This window comes from Prunus mume, linkage group LG2 (assembly GCF_029339155.1).
Source record: "Prunus mume cultivar Tortuosa linkage group LG2, ASM2933915v1, whole genome shotgun sequence".
Classification (NCBI taxonomy): Eukaryota; Viridiplantae; Streptophyta; class Magnoliopsida; order Rosales; family Rosaceae; genus Prunus; species Prunus mume.
In genome coordinates, this window is record NC_142699.1 from 12,747,474 (window position 1) to 12,772,357 (window position 24,884).

At 37.5% G+C, this 24,884-nt stretch overlaps 3 protein-coding genes and 1 long non-coding RNA gene across 5 annotated transcripts; 2 read left to right on the forward strand and 2 right to left on the reverse strand.

Moving 5' to 3' along the window:
* Positions 1–46: 46 nt before the first annotated feature.
* LOC103320670 (hydroxyproline-rich glycoprotein family protein) lies at positions 47–5,862 on the forward strand. Of its 2 annotated transcripts, XM_016791844.2 has the most exons (3): positions 47–4,720; positions 4,945–5,072; positions 5,503–5,862. In XM_016791844.2, exons 1-2 carry the CDS (start codon positions 3,471–3,473, stop codon positions 5,051–5,053), a joined length of 1,359 nt encoding a protein of 452 aa, XP_016647330.2. In that variant the 5' UTR covers positions 47–3,470; the 3' UTR covers positions 5,054–5,072; positions 5,503–5,862. The 2 variants fall into 2 exon arrangements, with proteins under 2 accessions (XP_016647330.2, XP_008220604.2); XM_008222382.3 differs by lacking the exon at positions 4,945–5,072.
* A 234-nt stretch (positions 5,863–6,096) lies between these two features.
* LOC148919660 (uncharacterized) lies at positions 6,097–7,500 on the forward strand. Its single transcript, XR_016123817.1, has 3 exons — positions 6,097–6,366; positions 6,490–6,749; positions 6,943–7,500. It is a non-coding gene; the product is annotated as an uncharacterized LOC148919660 (long non-coding RNA).
* Positions 6,406–9,140, reverse strand: LOC103320891 (putative flavin-containing monooxygenase 1). The gene is made up of 5 exons (XM_008222637.2): positions 8,664–9,140; positions 8,029–8,269; positions 7,378–7,556; positions 6,935–7,284; positions 6,406–6,813 (listed from the first exon to the last, which is right to left on the reverse strand). Exons 1-5 carry the CDS (start codon positions 9,138–9,140, stop codon positions 6,462–6,464), a joined length of 1,599 nt encoding a protein of 532 aa, XP_008220859.2. The 3' UTR covers positions 6,406–6,461.
* A 12,567-nt stretch (positions 9,141–21,707) lies between these two features.
* Positions 21,708–24,446, reverse strand: KCS10 (3-ketoacyl-CoA synthase 10). Its single transcript, XM_008222381.3, has 3 exons — positions 23,971–24,446; positions 23,235–23,863; positions 21,708–22,637 (listed from the first exon to the last, which is right to left on the reverse strand). Exons 1-3 carry the CDS (start codon positions 24,400–24,402, stop codon positions 22,070–22,072), a joined length of 1,629 nt encoding a protein of 542 aa, XP_008220603.1. The 5' UTR covers positions 24,403–24,446; the 3' UTR covers positions 21,708–22,069.
* Positions 24,447–24,884: the final 438 nt, after the last annotated feature.

Sequence of the window (24,884 nt, forward strand, 5' to 3'; positions counted from 1 at the left end):
TATACAAACATATTTATATACTCATGAATTTTGTGTGTTAATACAGGATAATGAGAGCAGAGAGAAAAGGGCACGACCAGCGCAGGGAACGCAAGCAAAGGCCTCTTCTGCAGTGGCTAAGAAGACGGACAACAGTGACATGAATGGATTGTGCGAGTGCAAGTTTCTTTGGTGTAAAAACTGAAAACTTGGGAGCTCATGTTACTATTGAGGCTCTACCTATAGAGAAAGTTTTAATTTGTATTGTTCTCACAGTGGTGTGAAATGTGAATGGAATCCACAGAGAGAGAGAGAGAGAGAGAGAGAGAGAGAGATGAGATTTGAGGCGGTTGGGTTGGGATGGGATTGGTGGGTGAATGCGATTCGTCAAAAGCCATCTGTTGGTTATTTTATCTTGAAGATCAAGACACAGCTGCACCTGCTGCTGCTAAGCAAAGGGATTGGTGGAAGGTGGCTGCTTATTTTTGGTTTTATCAGAGAAAAAAACTCATCAGTAAAAGCCCACATGCATCCATGATCCATCCATCCATCCATTCAACTTTGATGTTATCCACAGACACCGCAGAAAAAAGAGGCTTGTTTTCTCTCTCTCTCTCTCTCTCCTCTTCTTTCATACGTTCTACTTACATATATTATGCATTTATCCATTATTTTATTCTTCATTTTTTTAATCCCATTCATGTCCTGTACACTTGTAAATCATCTGGTATTGTCCTTCTAAGTTACACAGAATTTCATGTAAATTTTTCCTTCTAAATGTTTCTGCTTGGTTGAGAATTTGCTGGTATATCCGTCTGCTTATTGCTCCAAGATTGAGTTGGTTTTGTATGTGTAGCTTCTATTGATTTTCTCTGGTGGGCTATTTGTTCAAGTTAGAGGCTTTACTTATTCAACATTGGCCACTGAGTTAAAGATTTGCAACTTTGTTTGGGAAAATGGTAAACTCATTCATATCTCCTATTGAAATGATTATTTTATTCTGTGACGTGAGTGCTTGCGTAGCTGTTTATATGTTTTCCTCCCATCCCATCCATTCTGTCCTATGTTTGTTTGGATTTTTTTCTTTTCTAAATTCTTTTATGGCAACAGACTTGGCTATGTTCCAATCATGAAATAAAACAAAATTCTCTTGTAAAAAAAAAAGGTTCAGTTGTTGTAACACTGTCTTTGGCATCTTAAAGACTTCAACTTTTATTTAGCTAATATATTAGAGTTATTGGTTTTCAGTCTTGAAAATTTAGATGAAACTTGCTGCCACACTACCTGTTTACAATGTTGCTCTGCATATAGTCTAAGCAGACATTTCTGACAGAGTCAAATAATGCATGGAATTATTTGAACAGCTATGATGGTGTTTTCCCTTTCTTTGGGGATTGATTCAACCATTATATAACTTCTAGTGCTAAATTTTTTTGTCCCCAATCTGCACCACGGTATTTAGATTAGAACAGACATTGTCTGCATGAATTTCTGTTTTGGGTCAGTTTATATATCCTAAGATCCATTCTTGATTTGTTTATGCATACACAAGCAAGTTATTATCTTCTCTAGACATCATTTTCACTGTCATTGCTTCCTGTAAACTCTGCTATGAGCCATGCCTCTGTCACCACCAATTAGAGTAAAGCATGGCAGTGAAAAAGCAGATTAGAAAAGGCAGTAACAAAGGAGAGGGAAACAAGAAAAGAAAACAAAAGAACTAATAATTTGAGGGAAAGGGCTTGAGGGAGAGAGAAGGTGGACGGTATGGAGCATTTCTGTCTTTAACATGCTGTGGAATGCCTTTGCAAAAAGCCAAAAGGTCCAAGTTCTTTGTTTCATCAACAGACTCAAATCCTTTTGAACAACTTGTTTAAACAGAAAATTTGGATGGTTTCCTTTTCTCACTAAAACTAGAATTTATAATAGAAGGTCACAGCAGTAATGGGGATTCTTCTGTCAGTCCATTGTAGGCTTTTGCTGACGTTTTCAGAGCCTGGTCCCGTTTTACTTACGGACAACATACTAGAACACCATATTCAATTTTTTTATGCCTAAAATGTCCTCTCTGTCTTGAGTAATTACTTACCAGTAGATCAGAAAATTGAAACCCCAAAGATCATCCAGTATTTGAAGGAAAAGTACTGCTATCAATTGGATTTCTCTGTGTGTGTGTGTTTTTTTTTTTCATTTTCTTGTTGCTGGTGTATGATATAAGCTAGGCATATACAAGTACACTTCTTATTTCCTGCTAGGCATATTTATTGGCACACGTTATATAACAATTGTTCAAGAGCTGACTATGAGCTGTGGCTTACACATATATTGGGTGAATTTATGTCCTGGTGTTGCATGCATGCCAACTCCATCTGTTATCGTTTACATGGACAATCTTCCAAAATATCTAAGAATCAATTTGAGGAAGTAAATATTTCCAGCGAGCAGGCTATGTTGAATAATTTCCTAGTTGTACACGGCAAATATCATTGCACAAAAGATATGGTTGAAGTTGTATGGCATTAGTTTTCACACTAGAATTTGTTCTGTTAGGCTTTATCCATTTACCATGAGTTGGTTGACTCTATTTTAGTACCGAATTAAATGAGAGCACACATGCTTAATATTTTCCTTTCTCTTTTCTTTGTGATGATTTGAATGTAGGATATAATCTTAATTCTATAGATTTCATGTCACTTGAGTTAAAATTCACGAACTACTTAATTTGTCACCGTGTTATGTCACTTAAGGCAAGACTTATGCCCTACTTACCAACTGAATTCGCCTTATATAAAGTCAATTGGTGAAGTACACATACCTTATAGAACTTGATTGTTTTTCTTCCTTATAGAACTTGATTGTTTTTCTTTCTTTTTTGTTTACAATGATTCAACTACAAGATATTTATCGTACTTCTATTATTTTCATGTCACTTGAGCTAAAATTCATGAGCTACTTAGTTTGTCACCGTTATGTCACTTAAGACTTCTAGCCTACTTACGAGCAGAATTTTCATTATATAAAGTCATTTTTTGAAGTAGACAAGCCTTATTAAGATTAGAACCAGAGTGTTTTCCTATTTTTAGTTCAGGCAGGGGGAAGAGAAAGCTTTGTTTTTTTTTTTCTGATGATCTGCAGGCAATAGAAGTTGTGTTCATCAGAAAGAGGCTAACATGTCTCTTTAGTGCTAATTACAGTTGAAAAAGAAAGAAAGAAAACTTTTATTAAGGTCAACCTTCCTAACTGCCCATTTAAAGCTTGTAATAAAACTGTAACAAATGAGGTTTGCCAAATCAGAGAAAAATCCAAAAAAATTTAAAAACCCTAGACTGTCCCCAGCTATTTATAACATCCAAGAGGTCCTCCGGAGATCAACCTGTGCTTATCTGCAGTGTACTTTGTTCTTCAGAATACAGGAAAAACCCATGATTCTCCCAGCCCACCCACCTCTTTCTACATTCCAGTTACACCAAAATTGAGAGAGAGAAAGAGAGATGAGGCAGGGTCAATCCTCAAAGCAAGAGACCAAAGACTTAATGGAATTAGGTAAACTCAGTAAGCTCAAAGAGGAGCCTCATCATCTCTCTGGTGCTTACATCCGTAGCCTAGTGAAACAGCTCACCTCTTCAAGAACCAAAGACCCCATGAACCCCAATAAGGACCTAGACTGTGATGCTTTTCCCAACCAAAACATGGCCAAATTTGGTGAAGGTTTTATTGAAACCCAACAACATACACAGCAACCCCACCAGCCCCAACAACACAAAAAACAAGTGAGGCGGAGGCTTCACACCAGCAGGCCTTACCAAGAGAGGCTTCTAAATATGGCTGAGGCTAGGAGAGAGATTGTTACTGCCCTCAAGTTTCATAGGGCAGCTATGAAACAAGCCAGTGAACAACAGCAACAACAACATCAGGACCAAGAGCAACAGCCACAATCACAACAATTGCAGCCTCAGCCCCACCCTTGTTTTGAACAAGAAGGGAGAACTAAATCTAGGAGAAATCCTAGAATTTACCCATCAAGCACAGCCTCAGCCCCTAGAATTTATCCTGAAACTCTGCCCTTCCCATCTGATTTTTCTCATCATCAATATCCCTCTGTTCCAAATCCATATTCCTGGAATGCTTCCACAATTTCTCTTCCACCTGAAAATTTTGATTTCACACTTCCAAACCAGACTCTTGGCCTGAACCTCAATTTTCAAGATTTCAACAATATAAACACTACCCTTTACCACAGCAGCAACAGCCCACCATTTTACTCAACCTCAGCCTCAGCCTCAGCCTCAGCCTCATCTCCATCATCATCTTCTTCCCCAGGTCTCTCTGTTGCTAATGATCAGGAAATTCCTGGCTCAGCTGCAATTTCACAGATGGAAGTGGAGGCTCCTGCAGTGACTGATGTCACTGACTCTGGCATCACAATCAGTGGTGGTGGAGGCTTGCATGCAGCAATGGATGATGAGGAGATGGCAGAGATCAGATCAATAGGAGAGCAACACCAGATGGAATGGAATGACACCATGAATTTGGTAACGTCAGCATGGTGGTTTAAGTTCTTGAAGACCATGGAACTTGGGGGTCCAGAAGGGAAGCCTGAAGATGATGATAATGTGTGGTACCATCCATTTGATGAAGCCATGGAATTTCCAGCCTGGTTGAATGCAAATGAGAGCTGTTTTCAACATCATTTGAATGATTACTACTCAGAGGACTATTTTCAAGATCCTGCCTTGCCTTGGTAAGACCCCAAGCAAACTCAGAAAAGGCTTGTTCCATGGCCCTTTTTTTCCTGGTACCATAAGGAGCAGCTATTTTCTTTCATCACCAATCTGTTATTTTCTTCTGAATTGAAAATATTATGTGTGATTGCATAATTAGAATCTGTTTCTTTTTGTCTTTTACTGAAAATTAGTAATTGATTTTTTGAACCTCACCAGTTGCCATGGTCTTTATTGTAATTAGTGCAATGGTACCTGGACCCAATAGAGCTAGTCATTATAATACGTGGGAAGCCATGAGAAAGTGTGGCCATTACTTTTGTTGTCTCTTCAGCTTCTCTTTTTACAGCTGAGAGCTGTGTTTAGACCTCTGTAAGTTCCATTTTGCCAGTAAGAAGCTTTAGCTGATAGGCATATATTGTTTTTTAAGAAGCGATAATCTAAACTAAAAATAATAAAAACTATGGAGGAATGAGATTTTTCACACACGCATGCATGGTTTATTTTTTTCCTTTCTTTTCTGCCTCAAGATCTTTGAGTATATAAGCCCAGGATACAAAATTATCGAATTTGAGGCTCGGCCCAATTAAATTTTTTGTGAAACACAACCTGTAGGTCTACATGCCCATGTCAGCTTTTCATGGGCTTTTCTGTAAAGATTGCGTTAGTTTGACTCAGAGGATTTTATTTTATTTTATAAAAAAAAATTATTTGAATTTGTTTATTGTTTTCTTACAAAATGATAGTTTACTAATATTAATTTATTTGCTTTGTTTTTCCCTTATAAATTTGTGACATACAGCATGGACATTGGAGAAATTGAAGGTATTGATGGGGAGTGGTTAGCTTGAGCATGACAAGGATTGATGTTTTTTTTGTGAATCAAATCTTTGGCTCTTTTTCTTTCTTTATTAATTCTTTAAATATTTTTTCTTTTCTTTTTCTTCTAGTTTCCTTTTCATCTTTGAGGACATAATAAAGGCTTGCAAAAAAATATATAGCAGGCAGGCCATAGAGGAAAATAATGAAGGAAGAGAAGGGAGTGTGCCTTGTCTCCTTTCTCAGCTTGATAGATTGAGAAACTTTTACATAGCTTTCCTCAATATTTTTAAGTTTCAGGGATTTGCTTCATATGCTATTTGAGAATATTTTATTTCTATCATACAGCTTTCATTGGGAGCCAATGATTGATGAGAAAAAAAAATAAGAAATTGAGAATTTTGTCTGCTTCAACAAATAAAAATTGTGATGAGGACACACAATTTGGCTCTCCTAGTTGTATTTCTGTTCTTCATGTAGATTGAATTTGAACCACATTTGCAGGACAAATTATAAATAATGTGACTCACAGTGTTCCATACAATAATTACGCACAGTGTTCCATACAATAATTGTTCTTAAATTAATTCTTATAAGTAGAATATGCTTTTTGTTTCTTTATTATAGAATAAAAATATTAAAAAAACATGTGAAGCTTGACTTCTGTTCAACCTTAACAAAGGGGCAAAATCTCCATCTTCAGGGCATAAGATTTCAATTTCACAAATTTATTACTTTATTGATCAAACAGCTTAACACAGATTATGAATTATATGAATATGTAAAAGAAATGCATAGATCAGCAAATGGGGTGCATAAGAGCCTAAGTCCCCATACATACAAATAGGTAAGGTTAATTTCTATAATAAAATTCAAGGGAGCCGATATTTGCACTCCAAAATAAACTTCTTCGTAGCGCAACGCAAATTACACTTTCTGAATTTAATTATCGTTTTCTTCTTCGCAATAGTCTCGGCTGTTATAGGGGCTAAAAGCTTCTGAAAACCAGTTGTCCTTCCTCCAAGACTTCCATCCCATCTCCTCGCATATCTCATCGCTGTGGTTGATGCTGAAAGTGGAAATGCAGTGTCTCTTGTAAAACCGGGTCGTCTTCTTCATCACCTCCATCTCTCTGCTGATCTGGTCAAGCATTTCTTGGACAGTGGGAAGTTTGAATTCATTGTCAACTAGTCTTGCTAGCCATTTGCTCCTCAACTCTGCTGTGTGCAGGTTAGAAACACTCTCTATGAACCCCACAAATGCCATGTTGGGAATCAATGGATGGATCGTACCCCTGAAATAACATGTGCAATCATTCATATAATCAATTAAGAATTCTAAGGGTTCATACAACTTTGGCTTATTATTAAACTATCATGCTCGTTTCAAATTGACAGTTTGACAATGTATCATACCTGTATAGGGGCATTGTCCCGGAAGAGTCAACCACGAGACTGCGGAAAGGCTCAGGTAACACAGATTGGAGCTTCTTCTTTCCCTCATAGCCAGTGGCAAGAAGCACAACATCAACCTCCAATTTGGTGTTGTCTTCAAACTCAATTCCTCCGTTCCAGAACCACCACTTTGGTGACCTTTTGAACAATATTTTACCCTTGTCTGCCTCAGCAAAAAAACTCTCAGGCAAAATAGCCATCTGGCAAGAAGCGTAGTCCTCCACAAATGGGTGATCTGGTTTCAATCCATACTTCACAAGTGGAAGCTTCCACACCAAATATGACTCTATGAACTTGGAAATCGCCATCCTCTATTCATGAAGAAAAAAGAGTACCCAAGTTTGAGTTTGCCTTTGAACAATGTATAATTAGTGTAAGAATTTCAGAGATAAATATGAATTTACCATAGGGGATGAAAGGAGGCAAAGCAGGGCTCTGAACAAGCTCTGGTTTGGCCTTTCATGTAGGAACTGAGAAGACCTTGTTGAATAAAACAGGAAAAATGGAAGTCCCCAAATCCAGTAAGATGGAACAGTCCAATGCAAATTCCTTATCACCATTGTGCATGCTTGCCCATCGGGTCCTTGAATTGACCAAAAGAAAAGTGTCAATTTATGTTTTAAATCTCCACTTGATCATTTGCTACAATTTTTTTTTAATACAAAACGATAGTTTAAACTATAAGAGAATGATATTTCTTACATACACTACCATGAAGGTTTGAATTTGAGATCACTGAACTGCAAGTTAAGGCCCTTTTCCACTGGGCTACATCACGTTGGCTAAGTGATCATGGTGTACTACAAATTGATGCTAATTTTGGCTAATTAAGTTGTCGCTAAAGCACAAAGTAAGCTATAATTGGTAATATACTGATAACGTGTGGTCAACTGAGTTTAATATATAATCTACGTTGCTAATGTCACTTTTCAGACTGACAGTTCCCACCAGTTTGACCATTCTGTCCCCCCTTAAGTGGGTTTATTTTTTGTTTTTAGCATTATTAATATCACTAATTAGGATTTAGGATGAGATTTTTTTTAAAATAAATATACCTTGGTTTGCCTCGGCGCACTCCATAGCCAAATCAATGCCTGACTTCTTGAAGCCAATAATTGCAACCTTCTTGCCCTTGAGTAGCTCACGAGCGGCTTCGTTGTCAAGCTTAGAGTAATCCATGGAGTGCAAGACTTTGCCTTGAAATACTTCTTGACCTTTGTTGCGCGGGAAACTTGGCATTCTTGGTATGTCTCCATATTTCCCAATGCAAATCACAATAAACTCGAATGCATACCACTGCAAAATCCGAACAAGTATTAGTTAACAAACCAACCAAAAAAGTTTACATATTTATGACTTAATGTGTCACATTTATCGTTAATTTTCACATCACAAATACAACTATGCATAAAAAAATAAGTTTTATAGTATGTCTCATAAGATGCAATTCGAGACATGTAACATTAATTTATTGATTGTATTGCTGATGACATATCTTATATAAGAATGTCTAGATGAATTTTAACTGAAAGATGTTACCAATACATATATCAAAACATAATTAAAGTCATGCAAACTTTATCATAAAGACAGTAAGCATGCACTTTATCATAAAGACAGTAAGCATGCACGAAGAAGATGGTGACTAAAATAAAAGTTGTGTAAAGCCCAATTTTCAGGAAAAAACAACCTGAATGGTGTTTGGATCGCCGGACGTCTGAACAGCGACCTCCCAAACAGGATGGCCGGTCAAAAGACTTCCATACTGCCCTGATTTCAAACTCACAGGCAGCTGGGTAGCTTGATCATTACCAACATAACGTATTTCCACCACCCTGGACTCAAACTTGACATATTTCAACACGTCAAAGTGTGTGGCATAGCCATACAAATAATCCAAGACCTCAACGTGAGAAGGGAAGCTTGAATTGTCCCTCTCAGCCCAAGGGTAGGCAGAAAACTCGAAATCGCATCGAGGGGTTTGGAGTTTGGTACAATTGTAAGAGCAGTGTTTCCAAACACCCCCAATCGAATCAGTGGCCTCAAACACCACAGGACTGTGACCTGAAAGCTGTTTGGCTGCAGCAATTCCGCTAATACCAGCCCCTATGATGCCTACTTTGGACACTGAGTGAATAAGGCGGGTTTGGTTATCAGCAGCAGCCATTTTGATGTTTGGATATAGCTAGCTATAGGTTGGACAGTATAAGCAAACACAATGTATGAGTTTGTAATGGTTTTTTGCATGTGTATGGACTTGAGAAATGAGGCCTATTTATGGAGAGGGAAGGTTGACATTTTCTTCTTCTAACCCTAGTTGTATACTACAATTATATTTATAAATGTTGTTGGTGGATTCAGTACCTAAGTCCATAACAATCTATGTTATTTTATATCTGTATAATCTTCAAAACCCAGTTGGTAAACTCTCTCATTTCCCACTTTGTCTTCAATCATGAAATAATGATTTTGCGTTTAGTGGTGCACAATGGTTAAACACACACACACACACAACTCAACCCCTCCCACCACCCGTTTGAATGTCATTGAAAAAAAAATTAACATAAAATTTTGAATGCAACACTCGGAATTCATTTTACTTGAGTTAAGGTTGATGTGTAAGATGAGTATATTATATTGCCAGTAAAATTATATGACATATATAGGAGCGCACGAGTGAAACAAAATTTGACCCCGTCTTGTACGTTTGCATTATTTTCCAATTGCAAACTTTAAAGAAATAAAATCAATGAACTCATAGAAAATTGGGAGGCATAAGCCTATTTATATATGGGATTAGTTAGCATAAGACTAGCTTGACTTCTTGTGTTCCCATGGATACACAAGTTGACCATGCATGTGTTAGTGTTTTGTGATATAGTTTGAGATCTGAGTCCACTAAATTAATCTAAAATTATGGTAGTTCCACTGTTCCTCTCTCACTGAATTATGTCACAAGTACATGCACTAATAGCAATTAGCAAAGTGTTCATATTGTTTTAATGATTGATATATATATTTAAATTGGAAAATAGATAGGCGCGTTCGCTAATCATCGGTCTAATTTATCTTATATGTCAAATAATAAGGGTTTAATTTAAACCAACTCGTCTTGGTAGAACCGAGTATGGATAATTTGCCGCGGCAAAGACCACATGACAATATCATATGTGCCACTACGTGTAGCACGTTGCTTGGCCCCACTCATTCTTATTAAAACTAATCTTGCATGTCAACGCAGCCAATCCTTTTTATGGACACCTATCAATCTATAATTATCATGCAATATTCAAAATATTATCATGAAATTACGATATTACCTAATTTTATAGTTTGAATTATCAATCTGACAACATATAAATTTAAATTGAAAGCAAAATTCGTCCTCATGACATGATAACTTTTTATTTATTTATTATGAAGTGTGGATCGTATGATTTGATGTATAGACCAATTAATGAAGAGAGTGTTTATGCTCCTACACCGAGGTCGATTCACCATATATTAGACTTAGAGTTGCAAGAAATCGTTACCTCCTAGTTTCTCAATTTCAATATTAAGGTTAAGAAAATTGTGGATCTTCTATTACAATCATTAAATTTACATGTTTTTCTTACATGTCCCTTTTTATTGAATTTTGTAATGGAAATTCAGTTAACCTGGATTCTCAACAACCATCTATGTACCAGGTCCTGTCCAGTACAGGCGACTGTTCGGTCAAGAACTTGAAAATACGTACTTATTTTGTTTTTTATAAGCAGAAAAATAAAACCTACCGAGTAAAGAAGTATTTGACTTGAAAATACGTAGAGAATTATGGGTCACTTGACTCAGTTCATCAATTGGGTCATCGAAATTAACGTGTTTGATTTATATTTTTGACCCAAAGCCACTTGCCATATAAAATTTAAATCAAGATCCCTCTCCCACCCTAAACCCTCAGTTTTTGTTCAAAACGAGGGAACTTTTGGTCTTTGTTATACATTTTTCCAGATTCAAGGTCCAACAATGTGCATGAAACACAACGAGTAGTCTCCAGAGGATGTCTTGGGTCAAATACAATTTTGAAAATATATTATTTAAATTTTAGTTATCATTAAATGAATGGTTATTAAATAAAAAATTCAAAAACTTACGTCATTACTCAGGCTCTCATTCTTGGGGTCCTTGTATTGTGAACTTTTTGCGCTAACTATTAAAATGGTGCTAAGTTTTAGTTGCCATGGTACGGTTTTAAGTGATGGATTAGGCTGAGATGGGAATTTGGTAATGAGGATGGGTCTCAAAATTTCATTTTATAGAAGGATATGTGGGAGATTTTAGATTGAAGAGGAGCTTCTGGCATGGTTTGAGTTTGTTGAGTGTGGGAAATCAAGAACATGGTTGCAACAATGCGTGCCCTAATTTTATGCTAACACAAAGTTAGAGTGATTTCGAGGCTTGGTGATTTCGTGTAAAAATAAAGTCTCTTTGAGTTTGAATGATTATAGGCTTCTAATATTTGTGGTTAAGGCTCACGTGGTTAAGAGCATTTCGGCTTGTACAAAATATAGTAAATTCGGCTTACACCCTTCAAATTCAACTTACCTTATCTGCAACCCTTCACTTTTTGTTCCTATAAATAATACCCAATTTTTATAAGTAAAAACCCATGACTAGGATTCAACTCATCAAGTTACCTTATTAAGCTCAATATCTGATTTATTATAATTTTTTGATTGCCAAAATACCCCTATTTATTTTTCAATGTGTAATGGGGTGATGTTTTAATTTTTGGTTCCCCAATTTATTGTGGTGATTCCCTCTAAAAATTTTGTCTGCAATTAATTATCTGTTTTATTATTAAAATTCATTAATATAGTCAACAATTTGTTGGCCAAAAAAGTCTGTTTTCCTTTTGTTCCATCTTTCCCTTATAATAATTACCTATTTTAGAACTTGGATTTTATTCATTGTACCTAGTTTTTTCATGGATAATAATCTACCTATTTTTTTATTATAAATTATTATGTACCTATTTTTCTGTAATAATCTACATATTTTTTTATTATTATAAATTATTGTGCACCTATTTTTTTATAATTTAGGTTTTTCATGGATAATAATCTACCTATTATTTTTTTTATTACAAATTATTGTGTATCTACGTTTTCTATAAATTATTATGTACCTATTTTTCTATAATAATCTACCTATTATTTTTAATAGATTATTGTGTATCTATATTTTCAATAAATTATCATGTACCTATTTTTCTGTAAATTTTTTTGGTAAATAATATACCTATATTTTTATATGTATATATGTTGTAAATGCATGAGTTGGTGGATGACCACCATACCTCTTAGTATTCCACCATTGGATATTATGTAACTTATGTACTAAGTATTTGTAATTAGTGCTTGTAACCTATATGTATATTGTAAATGATGATATTCAATCTCCTATCTTGTAAGCCTATAAATAGGTGGTTCTACTAAAGATTAACGAAACAATAAACATGGTGAAACTTTATCTTTAGCATATCACTTCTCTCTACATTTTCTCCCTCTAGTCTTATAATACGTTATTAGCACGACATTGCTCTTGGTATGTTTTCTTTCTCTGAATTTTCATTCTTCTTATATGAGCTAGAGTCATCACATGGTATAAAGTTTCTTTGTACTCACCATCAGACTTCATCATGCTTGTTTAAGAAAAAAAAAATTTCTTATTCTTATTACACATGAATATAATGCCATGTTTTTATTTATTTGTTTGTTTATTTAATTTTAAGTATGATCTTAATTATTATGATGATGACGCAGCACAAGCAAATAAGGTTTCAAACGAAAACCTTGAGTAACAAGGAAACTGGAATCCACCAGAAATTAAGAGAAACTCTCTTTGATTAATTTGATTAAAATCTGAACTGCGCAAAAAACGTTAGACGAACCCGTCTAAATACACAACTCTCAACCCTTGTAGCTGCTAGGGAGTTATTACAAATAAAATGAACAACAGAATTAATTCGGAGACTTAACTACGTAACTCAAACTGAAAAAAACAGAATTTATTTTGGGAATTAACTATGTAACTCCGAAACGGAAAAACAGAATTTATTTTGGGAATTAACTATGTAACTCCGAAACGGAAAAACAGAATTATTTTGGGAATTAACTATGTAACTCCGAAACGGAAAAACAGAATTTATTTGGAATTAACTTCGAACTTCGAATGCAGTTTTGAAAGGCCAAACGACTCACCACGTCCCTTTTCTTGCTCAACCGCGATTAAATCTGCCATCTGTTCTACATCAGTCCTCTCCACCTCCGAAGAACTCGACCCGAGTTATGATCTGATAAAGAACCTCATATAAATCTGCAACATTAAAAATATTGAAATTCCCATGGAATCCGGTAACTCAATAACATAGGCATTATCATTGATCCGTTTGAGCACTTTGTAAGGACCATATTTCTTCGGTTTAAGCTTGCCGTAAGTGCCAAGAAACCTCTCCTTCCTCGAAATATCATCACAGAATCGCCTTCTTGAAACACTTTAACACGTCGATGCCTATCCGCAGCAGCTTTGTACTTAGCATTTGTTTGCTCAAGTTTCTGCTTGACTTCATCTCGAATGGCTACCACTTCCTCAGCCAAATTTTTCGCCCATACCGGTTTCTGGCCTCTAGGCAGTTTCACCAAATCTACAACATGGTTAGGTATAGCAGTATAAACAATGGAAAATGGAGACTTCCCAGTAGCGCTATGGACTGCACTGTTGTATGCAAACTCCACCTGCGGTAATGCATAATCCCATTGTTTCGGCTTCTCTCCACAGACGCTTCGCACCATATTGCCCAATGTCCGGTTTGTAACCTCACCAGCCATCAGTTTGGGGATGGGCAGGTCTGCTACGATTCAAAGTAGTCCCAAACAGTCTCCACAAAGTGATCCAAAAATGACTCAAGAACTTGGTGTCACGATCAGATGTAATGGATGTAGGAACCCCATGCAAGCGAACAACCTCCCTGAAAAACAGTTTGGCTATATTTGATGCATCGGCATCTTTTTGCAGCTATGGAATGCGCCATTTTTGAGAGCGATCAACCACCACAAATACAGAGTCCACTCCCCTTTGTGTTCGGGGCAATCCGAGGACAAAATCCATAGCAAGATCGCCAAATATCGTTAGGAACGGTAATGGCATATATAATCCGTGTTTTGTACCTGCCTTCAAGTTTGACAAATGTAGCACTTGCACAATAGTTCCAACATCACGTTTGAGCTGTGGCCAGTAAAATCTCTCCTCCAACAATGCAATTGTTTTGTCACGGCCTAGGTGGCCACTCAACCCTCCACCATGCAAGTCCCGAATGAGCTTCTCCTCAAAGAAGAAACTGGAATACACAATGGTTGCCTTTGAACAAATAACCTTCTTTGAGAAGTAATCGCCATTGGCTCTTGATTAGTGCACTTAATCCAAATTTCCGGAAATCATCGTCACCTGCATATAATTCCTTCAGACATTCAAACCCCACAACTTCTTGAGTCAGCGTGACTAATAATGAAGCTCTCCTACTCAGCGCCACACGATTGGTCTTGCTTAAGTATGCTTGATAACGAACGAAAATTTCTGCAAAAAGTCATCCATCTAGCGTGCATTTTATCAATATTTTTCTGGCTGTTAATATACTTCAACGCTTGATGATCTGTAAACAAAACAAATTCCTTCTGGATAAGATAGTGCTCCCATTGCTTCAAAGCTCGAACAACCGCATAGAACTCTTGGTCATAAGTACTCCACTTTTGACGTGCATCGCTCAACTTTTCGAAAAGAACGCAATTGGCGCTTGTCTTGTGAGAGCACGACTCCCACACCACTGGCATCACATTCAACCGAAAACTTTCTCAAAGTTTGGAAGAGCTAGAACCGGTGCGGTGCAAAGCTTTTCTTTTATTTCTGCAAAGCTTCTTTCTTGCTCCTCTCCCAATGAACCGCCCTTCTTCAAACATTCTGTGATAGGTGCACAACGGTGCTAAAATGCTTCACAAATCTTCGTAAAAGGTGGCCAAGCCATGGAAGCTTGAACTTGAAACTGTCTTTGGGTGGCGCTCAAGGATTGCCTTGATCTTCTCGTCATCTACAGATACCATTCTCACCAACAACAAAACCCAAGAACGTAGCTTATTTGTGCAGAAAGTACATTTTTAAGGTTCACATACAACTTATTTTCTCTTAACACATCTAAAACTTGTCTCAAATGCACAAGATGTTCTTCTTTTGTGGTACTATAAATTAAAATGTCATCGAAATAAACAACGACAAAAGAACCAATGAATGGTCGAAAAACCTGATTCATGAGCCGCATGAAAGTGCTAGGTGCATTTGACAATCCGAATGGCATCACCAACCATTCAAATAATCCGTCCTTGCTCTTGAACGCTGTTTTCCATTCGTCTCCAGTGTCGTATGCGAATCTGGTGGTATCCGCTTCGCAAATCTATCTTAGAAAACACCCTTGAGCCGCTAAGAACATCCAGCATATCTTCTAACCGTGGAATGAGAAACCTGTACTTGGTTATCTTGTTGATTGCCCGGCTATCAACACACATTCGCCAAGTTTTGTCTTTCTTTGGAACCAAAAACAGAACCGCGCAGGACTCAAACTCTCCTGATAAATCCTTTCCGCAGTAATTCTTCAATCTGTTCTCTCAGGATGTCATTCTCCTTGGGGCTCATCCGATAATGGGGCAGATTCGGAAGGCTAGCTCCAGGCACCAAGTCAATTGGTCTTTGTATGTCCCGCATAGGAGGCAGCTCGTTTGGCAGATTTTCAGAAAGTAGTTCCTGAAATTGATTCAAAATCTGCTGCACATCTTGTGGAATGTCACCTTCTCCTCCGCCAATTTTCAACAACCCCTTCAACACCAAGGGACAAAAACACTCCGCTTCTTTGACCCTCGTTCAACTCCTGCTCGTTGCGAATTAGGGTTAGGAAACTAGAACTCCTCGTCTTGGGCTCAACAGATTGCTTTGCGGGCTGTGTGGTTGCCATTGCAATTTTCCGGTTGTTCCAAGAGAACAGAATTACATTATCTCGTCCCTTGAAAGTTGCATCCACATCAAATTGCCAAGGTCGCCCTAACAAAATATGGCATGCATCCATGTCAATAACATCACATAATATTTCATCTCTGTAATGCTTACCAATTGTGGTGGCACTCGGCAAGTCTCAGCTACACGAAAAGGGCCTTTTTAACCCAACCTAGTGAGTAAGGGCTGACATGAGGCTCCGTAGATAACTGCAAATACTCCACCAATTTCTTTGACACGAAATTCTCGCAACTTCCATTGTCGACGATCACATCACAAACCTTGTTTTTAATTGAGCAGAGGGAACGAAAAATACTATGACGCTGCCCTTCCTCCTTTGGTGCCAAAAGAACTCTCTGCAAAACCAAGGTAATCTTCTCCATTCCTTCATCAACTGCAAATTCAGCCCCTACATAATCATCTTTCCGACTTCATCATTTTCCTCATCTTCATCGGCTTCCGATAAAGTTGGCTCGCTTCCGCTCTGGACAAACATTAGAACGATGCCCTGGTTTTAACAGTAACATATGTCCGTCATGGGCTTAGCATACGGATTCGGGGTTTCGGGCTGCCCTCTGTTGTAATTCCGCCGCTACCTTCGTTGAAATTTTTGTTTTGGCCAATCATGCTGGTTTTGTCGATCCTCCAAGATTCTGCTGCTGTGCTTTCCCTTATCTCTGAGCCACTAGAAGCACGCATATATTCGAGAGGCTTCCGTCGTGTTCTTGCGGAAGTTGGGTTGGCGTTTCTCCTTCTCCAACAATTCAGCCTTCAATGCCATGTTAATCGCCTCCTGCAAAGTCCATATATTCTGCATACCAATTTTTTCCTGGATGGAAATCTTCAGCCCATTGTTGTACCTCGCGACCTTTTGGTTGTCGGGTCAAATGGTTTCGCTCAAAACGCATGAATTCTTGGTATATTCAGAAGCGAGCGGGTGCCTTGCGCCTGACCTAGGTACATCGGTAGAGAATCTGCTCATAATCTGTGGGCAAGAATCGTTCCATCATAAGCGACTTCATCTTCCGCCATGTTCGAACCCGTTCCTTTCCTTGCCTCTGCTGTAAATTTTGCAATTGATCCCACCAAACAGCCGCTGTAGCTTTAAGACGAAAGCTACCATCTTCACCATCTTATGCTCAGGAACCTCCATAATATCGAAAAACCTCTCCACTTCTACAAGCCAATCCAAGAAGTCTTCAATCTTCAGATTTCCCCAAAAGTTAGGAATTTCTGCTTTAATCCGATAGTCGCCAAAATTCTCGTAATTACGATTACGATTACGAGGATTATTAGCCGGTGGTGGTGGTTCTTCAAGTTCTTCTTCGACTCGACTTACTATCCGGAATAAGTTGCCTCCTATTATCTCTTCTCTCGCCATCTCTACCTTCTCTTCGATTATCATCCCGCCTTCTCTTCTTTCGTCATCCCTGCCTCCTCGCCTATGGTTGCCACCAAGAGCTTGCAACAACAATTCTCGCATCTCCCCAAATTGGGTGGTTAGGTTGTCGATCCGTTGGTTTTGAGCATCCAGATCTGCTCGAGTAATTGGGGCTGGGACATCAGCTTCACGATCACCCATAATAAGACAAGAATACCAAGGCGGGAGAGACCGCTCTGATACCACTTGACGCAGCACAAGCAAATAAGGTTTCAAGCGAAAACCTTGAGTAACAAGGAAACTGGAATCCACAGAAATTAAGAAAACTCTCTTTGATTAATTTGATTAAAATCGAATCGCCAAAAACGTTAGGCGAACCCGTCTAAATACACAACTCTCAACCCTTGTAACTGCTAGGGAGTTATTACAAATAAAACTGAACAACGAATTAATTCGGAGACTTAACTCGTAACTCGAAAAAAAACAGAATTTATTTTGGGAATTAACTATGTAACTCAAACGGAAAACAGAATTTATTTTGGGAATTAACTATGTAACTCGAAACGGAAAAGCAGAATTATTTTGGGAATTAACTATGTAACTCAAAGCGGAAAAACAGAATTTATTTGGAATTAACTTCAAACTTGAATGCAGTTTTGAAAGGCCAAACGACTCACCACGTCTCTTTTCTTGCTCAACCGCGATTAAATCTGTCATCTGTTCTACATCAGATGAGTTTGTATTATACAAAATATTAGGGCCCGAAGTTCCTCGATCCTCATCATATAACTAGATTAGAACTTAGAGTTCTTTTGATTGAATCAGAACCTGAAGTTCTTTGATTTCAAATACTTGAGGGCATGAAGTTCCATGAATTTAAAGAACACATAAGGACATGAAACTCCTCGATTTTGTATTAATCAAAATCAGAATTCCATAAGGCATACATATGTCAAGAACCCGAACCAGAAGTTTCGAGTGCATATACATCGATTTGAGTATGAAGTTCAAAGCACAACTATTAATTCAATTTATTTAGATCTACGTATTCGAACCTGAAGTTTCGAATATATATTGATATGAACCTTAAGTTCATAGTTTTTCATGGATCTTAATACTATATATGAACTTGAAGTTCATTACTTATTTGTGCCTATATGAACCTGAATTGGTTAGAAATCCAATTCTTAAACTTGTAGTTTTATCTACATATTGAATCCACATTAATATTGGATTATCTTGGAATTTTATAGTCTTTAATTTATTTATTTTATTCCTCGTTTATACCACTTTACTCATTTTATTTTATTTTTTATTTATGTTGGGTTATTAGTTAATTTCGTTTTACAATGATAATGTTTTGTATTACCGTTCTAATATTGACAGCCATAGGTGTCTATTGGAGAAACTTACTGCTTTCTTTTGTGGGTAGGAAGTTTATGATGTCATGAACTAAAAGTTCATGAGGCCCTAATATTACACAACTATTAACGTAGTTGAAGATTATGACATCATGAACCAGAAGTTCATTGACAGGATAACTTTTATGTTGTGGCATGACTATCTTGGCAATCCATGTTCGACAATAATACATCATATTTTTATAAATTTGTAAGGACATCGTTTAAAGACTCAAAATATTGTATTGTCCAACAAATATCATTACAAAGAATGCTCACAAATAAAAGCTGTCATAAGATCATCTCAGTTAAAAATTGACTTTGAGCCCTAATTCAAGTGGATATTTGTGAGCTTATACAACATTTAATTATGAATCACTTCATTAGTTTTACTAAATGTGCCTACTAAAATGGTCACATATTTGATAATGACTGTGAGTTTATTTTCCTAAATTTTGAGACAATTTTCCAGCCGTTAGGGGGAGAAATGATAGCTCCTGAAGAACGAAATAGTGTTGAATCAGTCCGCTTTTGTCTCATCAAGATAATGCATATATAAAGTTATGAATATGCAAGCATTGATTGATATTCATATATCACAATTCATTAACATGACAATAAGTGACTATGAGCATGACAAAAATATAGGTTATAAAAACTTAACTCCCTAGAAGTGGAGATTATTTGAAAAATTCAAGCCTTATAAAAAATAACGCTCTATATAAGGTTATGATCCACATATTCTAATTAATTCATCGTAAAAGAGATGTTTGTCCCATAAGTGACAACATCAGCCCCTGAAGAGGCATTGGTACCCTAAGGCAATGAGATGCTTATAAATTATGCATGCGTATGCACATGAGAATTGTGGGATCATGAATTGATGATACATTTGGTTTATTAGTAGCTACTACAATCATCAAAGGCTATGATTATATTAAATCGCCTTATGAATGTCGACAAGTTAAGTGATTGGCCAAAATGGAAATAGGCAATTCCATTTATCACTAAATATGAAGTGTGGGATATTGAACTTATAGCCCAAACACTAAATTACAAATGTTAAGTATGAAGGTTATGAATTGGTGTTTGTGAAGTGAAATAAAATCACTAATATGACATAAGGTTTCCTGGGAGAGACGTGGTTTTAGTCTCCCATCTCATCATAGATGCATCCACATTTCTATAAGTGCAGTTGTTATTTTAATGCGAAACTTATAGCATGTGTTAAATGCATATTTATTAAGACTGTATGGTACATGGAGATCCTCAAAGCTCATGAAATATTTGAGATATATCGGATGAAGCGACCCCTTGAAGGATATAAAACAACACAATATTCTTAATTAAGAGTTAACACTAAGAGTTTGAGTATTTTGAATTCAAATTTGATATTGTTGTAACATATTCTAACTATTAAATTAGTTGTTGATGCTCCTAAAGATTTCAATCATTTGAAAAGTAAAAAGTAAGTTGAATAGTGTGATAGACGATCATGTATGAAGACAATGCTGCTTGTATTGCTAAAATCAGAGAATGAGAGATATTAATCAGGGGGAGCATCCCAATTCTACTACATACAGGACATATGCGCATTGTACTCTTTTTCTCTTCGACTACGTTTTTGTCCCACTGGATTTTTCCTAGCAAGGTTTTAACAATGCAACATAAGCGCATCCAACACCATATCAATGATCTAGAAGAAAGTTTCACTCTTTTTCCATTCGCTTCAGTTTTGTCTCACTGGGTTTTCCAAGCAAGACTTTTAATGAGGGAACTATGTCATTGTATGGTGGACATCCAAGGAGGAGTGTTGTAAATGCATGAGTTGGTGGATGACCACCATACCTCTTAGTATTCCACAATTGAATATTATGTAACCTATGCACTAAGTATTTGTAATTAGTGCTTGTAACCTATAGGTATATTGTAAATGATGGTATTCAATCTCCTATCTTGTAAGCCTATAAATAGGTGGTTCTACCAAAGATTAACGAAAGAATAAACATGGTGAAATTTTATCTTTAGCATATCACTTCTCTCTACATTTTCTCCTTCTAGTTTTATAACAATATATTTATATTTATATTTTTCATAGGTACATTATTGGATATGTAATTTACATATATATATATATTTGGTTTGCAATTTTAAGGGCGATATGTTAGAGAGAATAGTAGCCAAAAGAAATGGGGTGATTGATATGCTATTAATGGGGTGATTGATATGCTATTAATAGGGAGTATTAATTACAATTATGGTAGTTAATAAAATGCTTGAAATAAATTATAAATAAAATATAAAGTTTAGTGGCAATGATATAAAAACGTAGGGATACTATGACCTCTTATATCCTACTGGTCATTTAAATTTGAAATTAGGTTTTACATATAGATTTATAGAATAATGGGTATATATCTAGGAAATAGAAAATGTAGGGACTTATATTGGACAAGCCCTATAAAATAAATAGAAAAGCTCGTGCTTTTATTGCCTAGTAGTGCTAGCTAGATTTGGAAAGTTGCAACCTTTTTTTTTTAGGTGAATGAAAGTTTAGAGGGAGATTGGCTACTCTCACCACTAGCACCATGACATACCCACAATCTCGAATCGAAAGGACTTACATGTGGCACTCAACTGCCAACTACCACCCCACAATCTTGAATCGGAAGGACTTACACATGGCACTCAACTGCCTAAACCAACTACCACCGGTATGGAAAGTTGAAACTTGAAAGCATCAACCATCAACCATCAACCATCAACCATCAACCATCCTCGTACAAAAAGTAGCTGTTTATAAGCTCAGATCTTGAGGTACGTGACAGTTTTGCTACAAGAATATAGCTAAATAATTAAAACGTATGCAAAGGCAGACACAAAAGGGAAATTTTATTGCAGTAATTCGAGGTTCCATTCTACAAACACTATGCACTTTCATTGCAGCAGTGCAAATTACACTGATCTATCTATAAACAGATTCAGAAGTACCACAATTCAAATACCTTCATATTAATTACTTTACAATGAAAGAAGCAGCACATTACTATGCCTGACTTGCCGATATCCTAATTAAAATTCAGACCAAAAGCCAAACAGATAATTGAAAAAAAAAAGCAAATGCAATGTAAAGGAAAGTTTAACAGTCACTTCTTCTTCTCATCACTGTCATCCAAGAAAAATTAGGCCTCTCTACCTTTGTGATTCTCAGAAGAACACATTTATCTCCAGCTTAGCTCAGAGATTCACTGGGTATCTTTCAATGCACTCAAGCCATGGATTTCTAGAAGGCTTCCTAACGCGGCGCATGGACCGCCAAACAAGGCTGTTGCATTTGAATCCAGAACCAAATGCCAATTGCCAAACCCTGTCTCCTCTCTTCACCTTCTCTTTTGCTTCCAAATAAGCCAGCTCATACCATATGCTGCTGCTTGACGTGTTGCCAAAACGGTGTAGTGTCATCCTAGAAGCCTCCATGTTCTCCTCACTAAGCTCAAGGTTTTTCTGCAGCTCATCTAGCACTGTCTTGCTTGCTGCATGGACGCAAAAGCGCTCGAATGCAAGCTTGAAATCGGGGATGTATGGCCTCTTGCCCGACAATAAAGATGGCTGTGAAGTGCCTCTACCAGAAAACAAGTGCCTTGAAACCAATGTAGCAAAGAAGAGGAGCTGCTCTGAGAAGGGCAAGACCAGAGGTCCCAAAGTTGTGATGTTGGTTTTCAAAGCATCGCCACCAATTTCCACTAGTTCTTTGCTGATCTTCAGCCCCTTCAATCTATTTTCATCTTCCTCTTGGTACACACACCTGTGGCATCACATGTTGTAGTTGAGTTAATTACAAGGTTAGTTCATAGATTAAGGGTTGTGATTAATTAGCACCAAGCACTAATTTACAATAATTTTTTTAGTACAAGCGATAGTTTAAATTATATAGGAGGGGATTTCTTACACACACACACAAATGTTCGAACATGAGGGTCTGCAAGTCAAGCCCTTTTTCATTGGGCTAGACCCATTGACCTAATTTACAATAACTAGATACTGTAAATTGATACATGTTACCTTTCTCGTTTATCCTTGTACCCAAAAAAAATTAATGGGTTGAACCTACAATATTCTGTCATGGGCCAATCAATTAATGCTAGTCCATGGACCACTCTAACATCCAGAGCCAAACCCCTCACCCTGTTATCTTCTAGGATGAAGGTCAATTACTTGATTGAAACTTGGGTCCCAAATTTAATAGCTCTCTTTTCAAACAGCAAAAGGGGAACTCTAGTAGTTATTAACGTTGCCCTTATTAAATGTTGAAGCATAATGTATTATGACTTGTTATGTAAGGAAATTCGCACTGGTAAATGCAAAAAATAATTAGCAAGGAAGCAAGATGAAAATCGCAAACCTGAAACTCCGGTCATCGGCGCCTTTATGTGTACGAACAATGTGTTCTAGCCGGTACTTGGCACGGTGGTAATCACGGCGGCGATTTGAAAGCAGCACGGCAGAGCACCCCATGCGGAAAAAGCAATTAGGAATGAGCATGGACCTGTCACTACCAGGGTACCAGTTATATCCCACCATCTCAGTACTCACCACCACAGCATAGTTATTAGGATTGGCCTGAAGCATGTCCCTAGCCAAATCAACTGCTATGATCCCGGCACTGCAGCCCATACCGCCAAGATTGTAGCTCAAAATGTTGCCTCTCATTTTGTAGCGGTTTATGATCATGGCTGATAAGGATGGCGTAGGGTTGAAGATGCTGCAGTTTACTACAAGGACACCTATGTCCTTCGGACGGACCCTGGTCTTTTCGAAGAGCTCATTGAGTGCCCCAAACATTACTGCTGAGGCCTCTGCTCGGCCTTCTTTCATGGTTGCTGCGTTTTCGGTCGACGCGATCACTGATTTTGGGATGTATGTCTCGTCCCCTAGGCCTGATGAGTTCAGAATTCTCTTCTGGAATTCTAGGCTTTCCTCATTGAACTTGCCCGATTTTCGTGCTGCCTCTATGAACTGATCCTTGGACACCTAATGAAGAACATCACAAAGCACCGTGTACCCATCAGTTCTTTTGTCCCACATCATAAACATGCTTTAATTAGTGACTAGAATAATATGATTAAGTTAAAACCAACCTTTAGGTCGTCATGAGGGCGATAGCAAGCAAAATCAACAAGGTAGATGGAGCGAGGGCGTGACATGAAGTAGACAGACAAAGTGAAGACAAAAACACCAAAGAAACCAAGCACAGTTGCAAGGTCATAACGTGCATCGTCCCAAAGCTTCTTCCACAGCTCCTCCTTACTCAAACTCCCAACCTCAGCACTGAAAACCAGCACGAGCACAGGAATTGTGGCCAAGTATATGGCATGGTTTATGAGGTGGTGGTAGCCCAACTTCACATACTTTAGGTTTACTGACTGCAGAAAGTCCGGCAGCCGCCTTCGGACTCTGACTGAGAACGTGAGAGAACCAGCATTGGGGCCTGAAGACTCAATCCCACGGTTCACAATCTCTGTGGACAAGAGATCTCGTTCGCTAGCCATGGCAGATGATGGGATTGGCATATATTCTTGTGAGGAGGGGATGTGATGAGGAGGTTAATATTTATATGATCATCAAAGGTGGTGGGTGGAAAAGAGTTAATGCAAACACCAACTAGAACCAACTAGACGAGGGATTAGTTGGGGGCTTTTAAGTGCCTTAAATTCTTTTCATTAATGGAATGAAATTTGGGGTGTGTGAATTCCAAGTCCAAATGCAAGTCATCTTCTTCTTCTTCCTGGTTTTTCTCTTATCTTGAGGAGAATTTATTAGTTCTGGTTATGGATGTGAGTGAAGATGTCACACTTTGTTGGATTTCTTGTGAGTCGTGAGTATTAAATAGAGTCGAAACAAAAGCAAAAAAGGGAAATTAAAGGGGGTGGTTGAAGGGATTGCCCTCAAGCCATTAGCTGGCTTTACCAGGCTTGGTTTGGTTCAGCTACCATCATCATCACCGTACAACTATATTTACCCAGGTTCTGGTTTCATTTTATCTTTAAAGAAA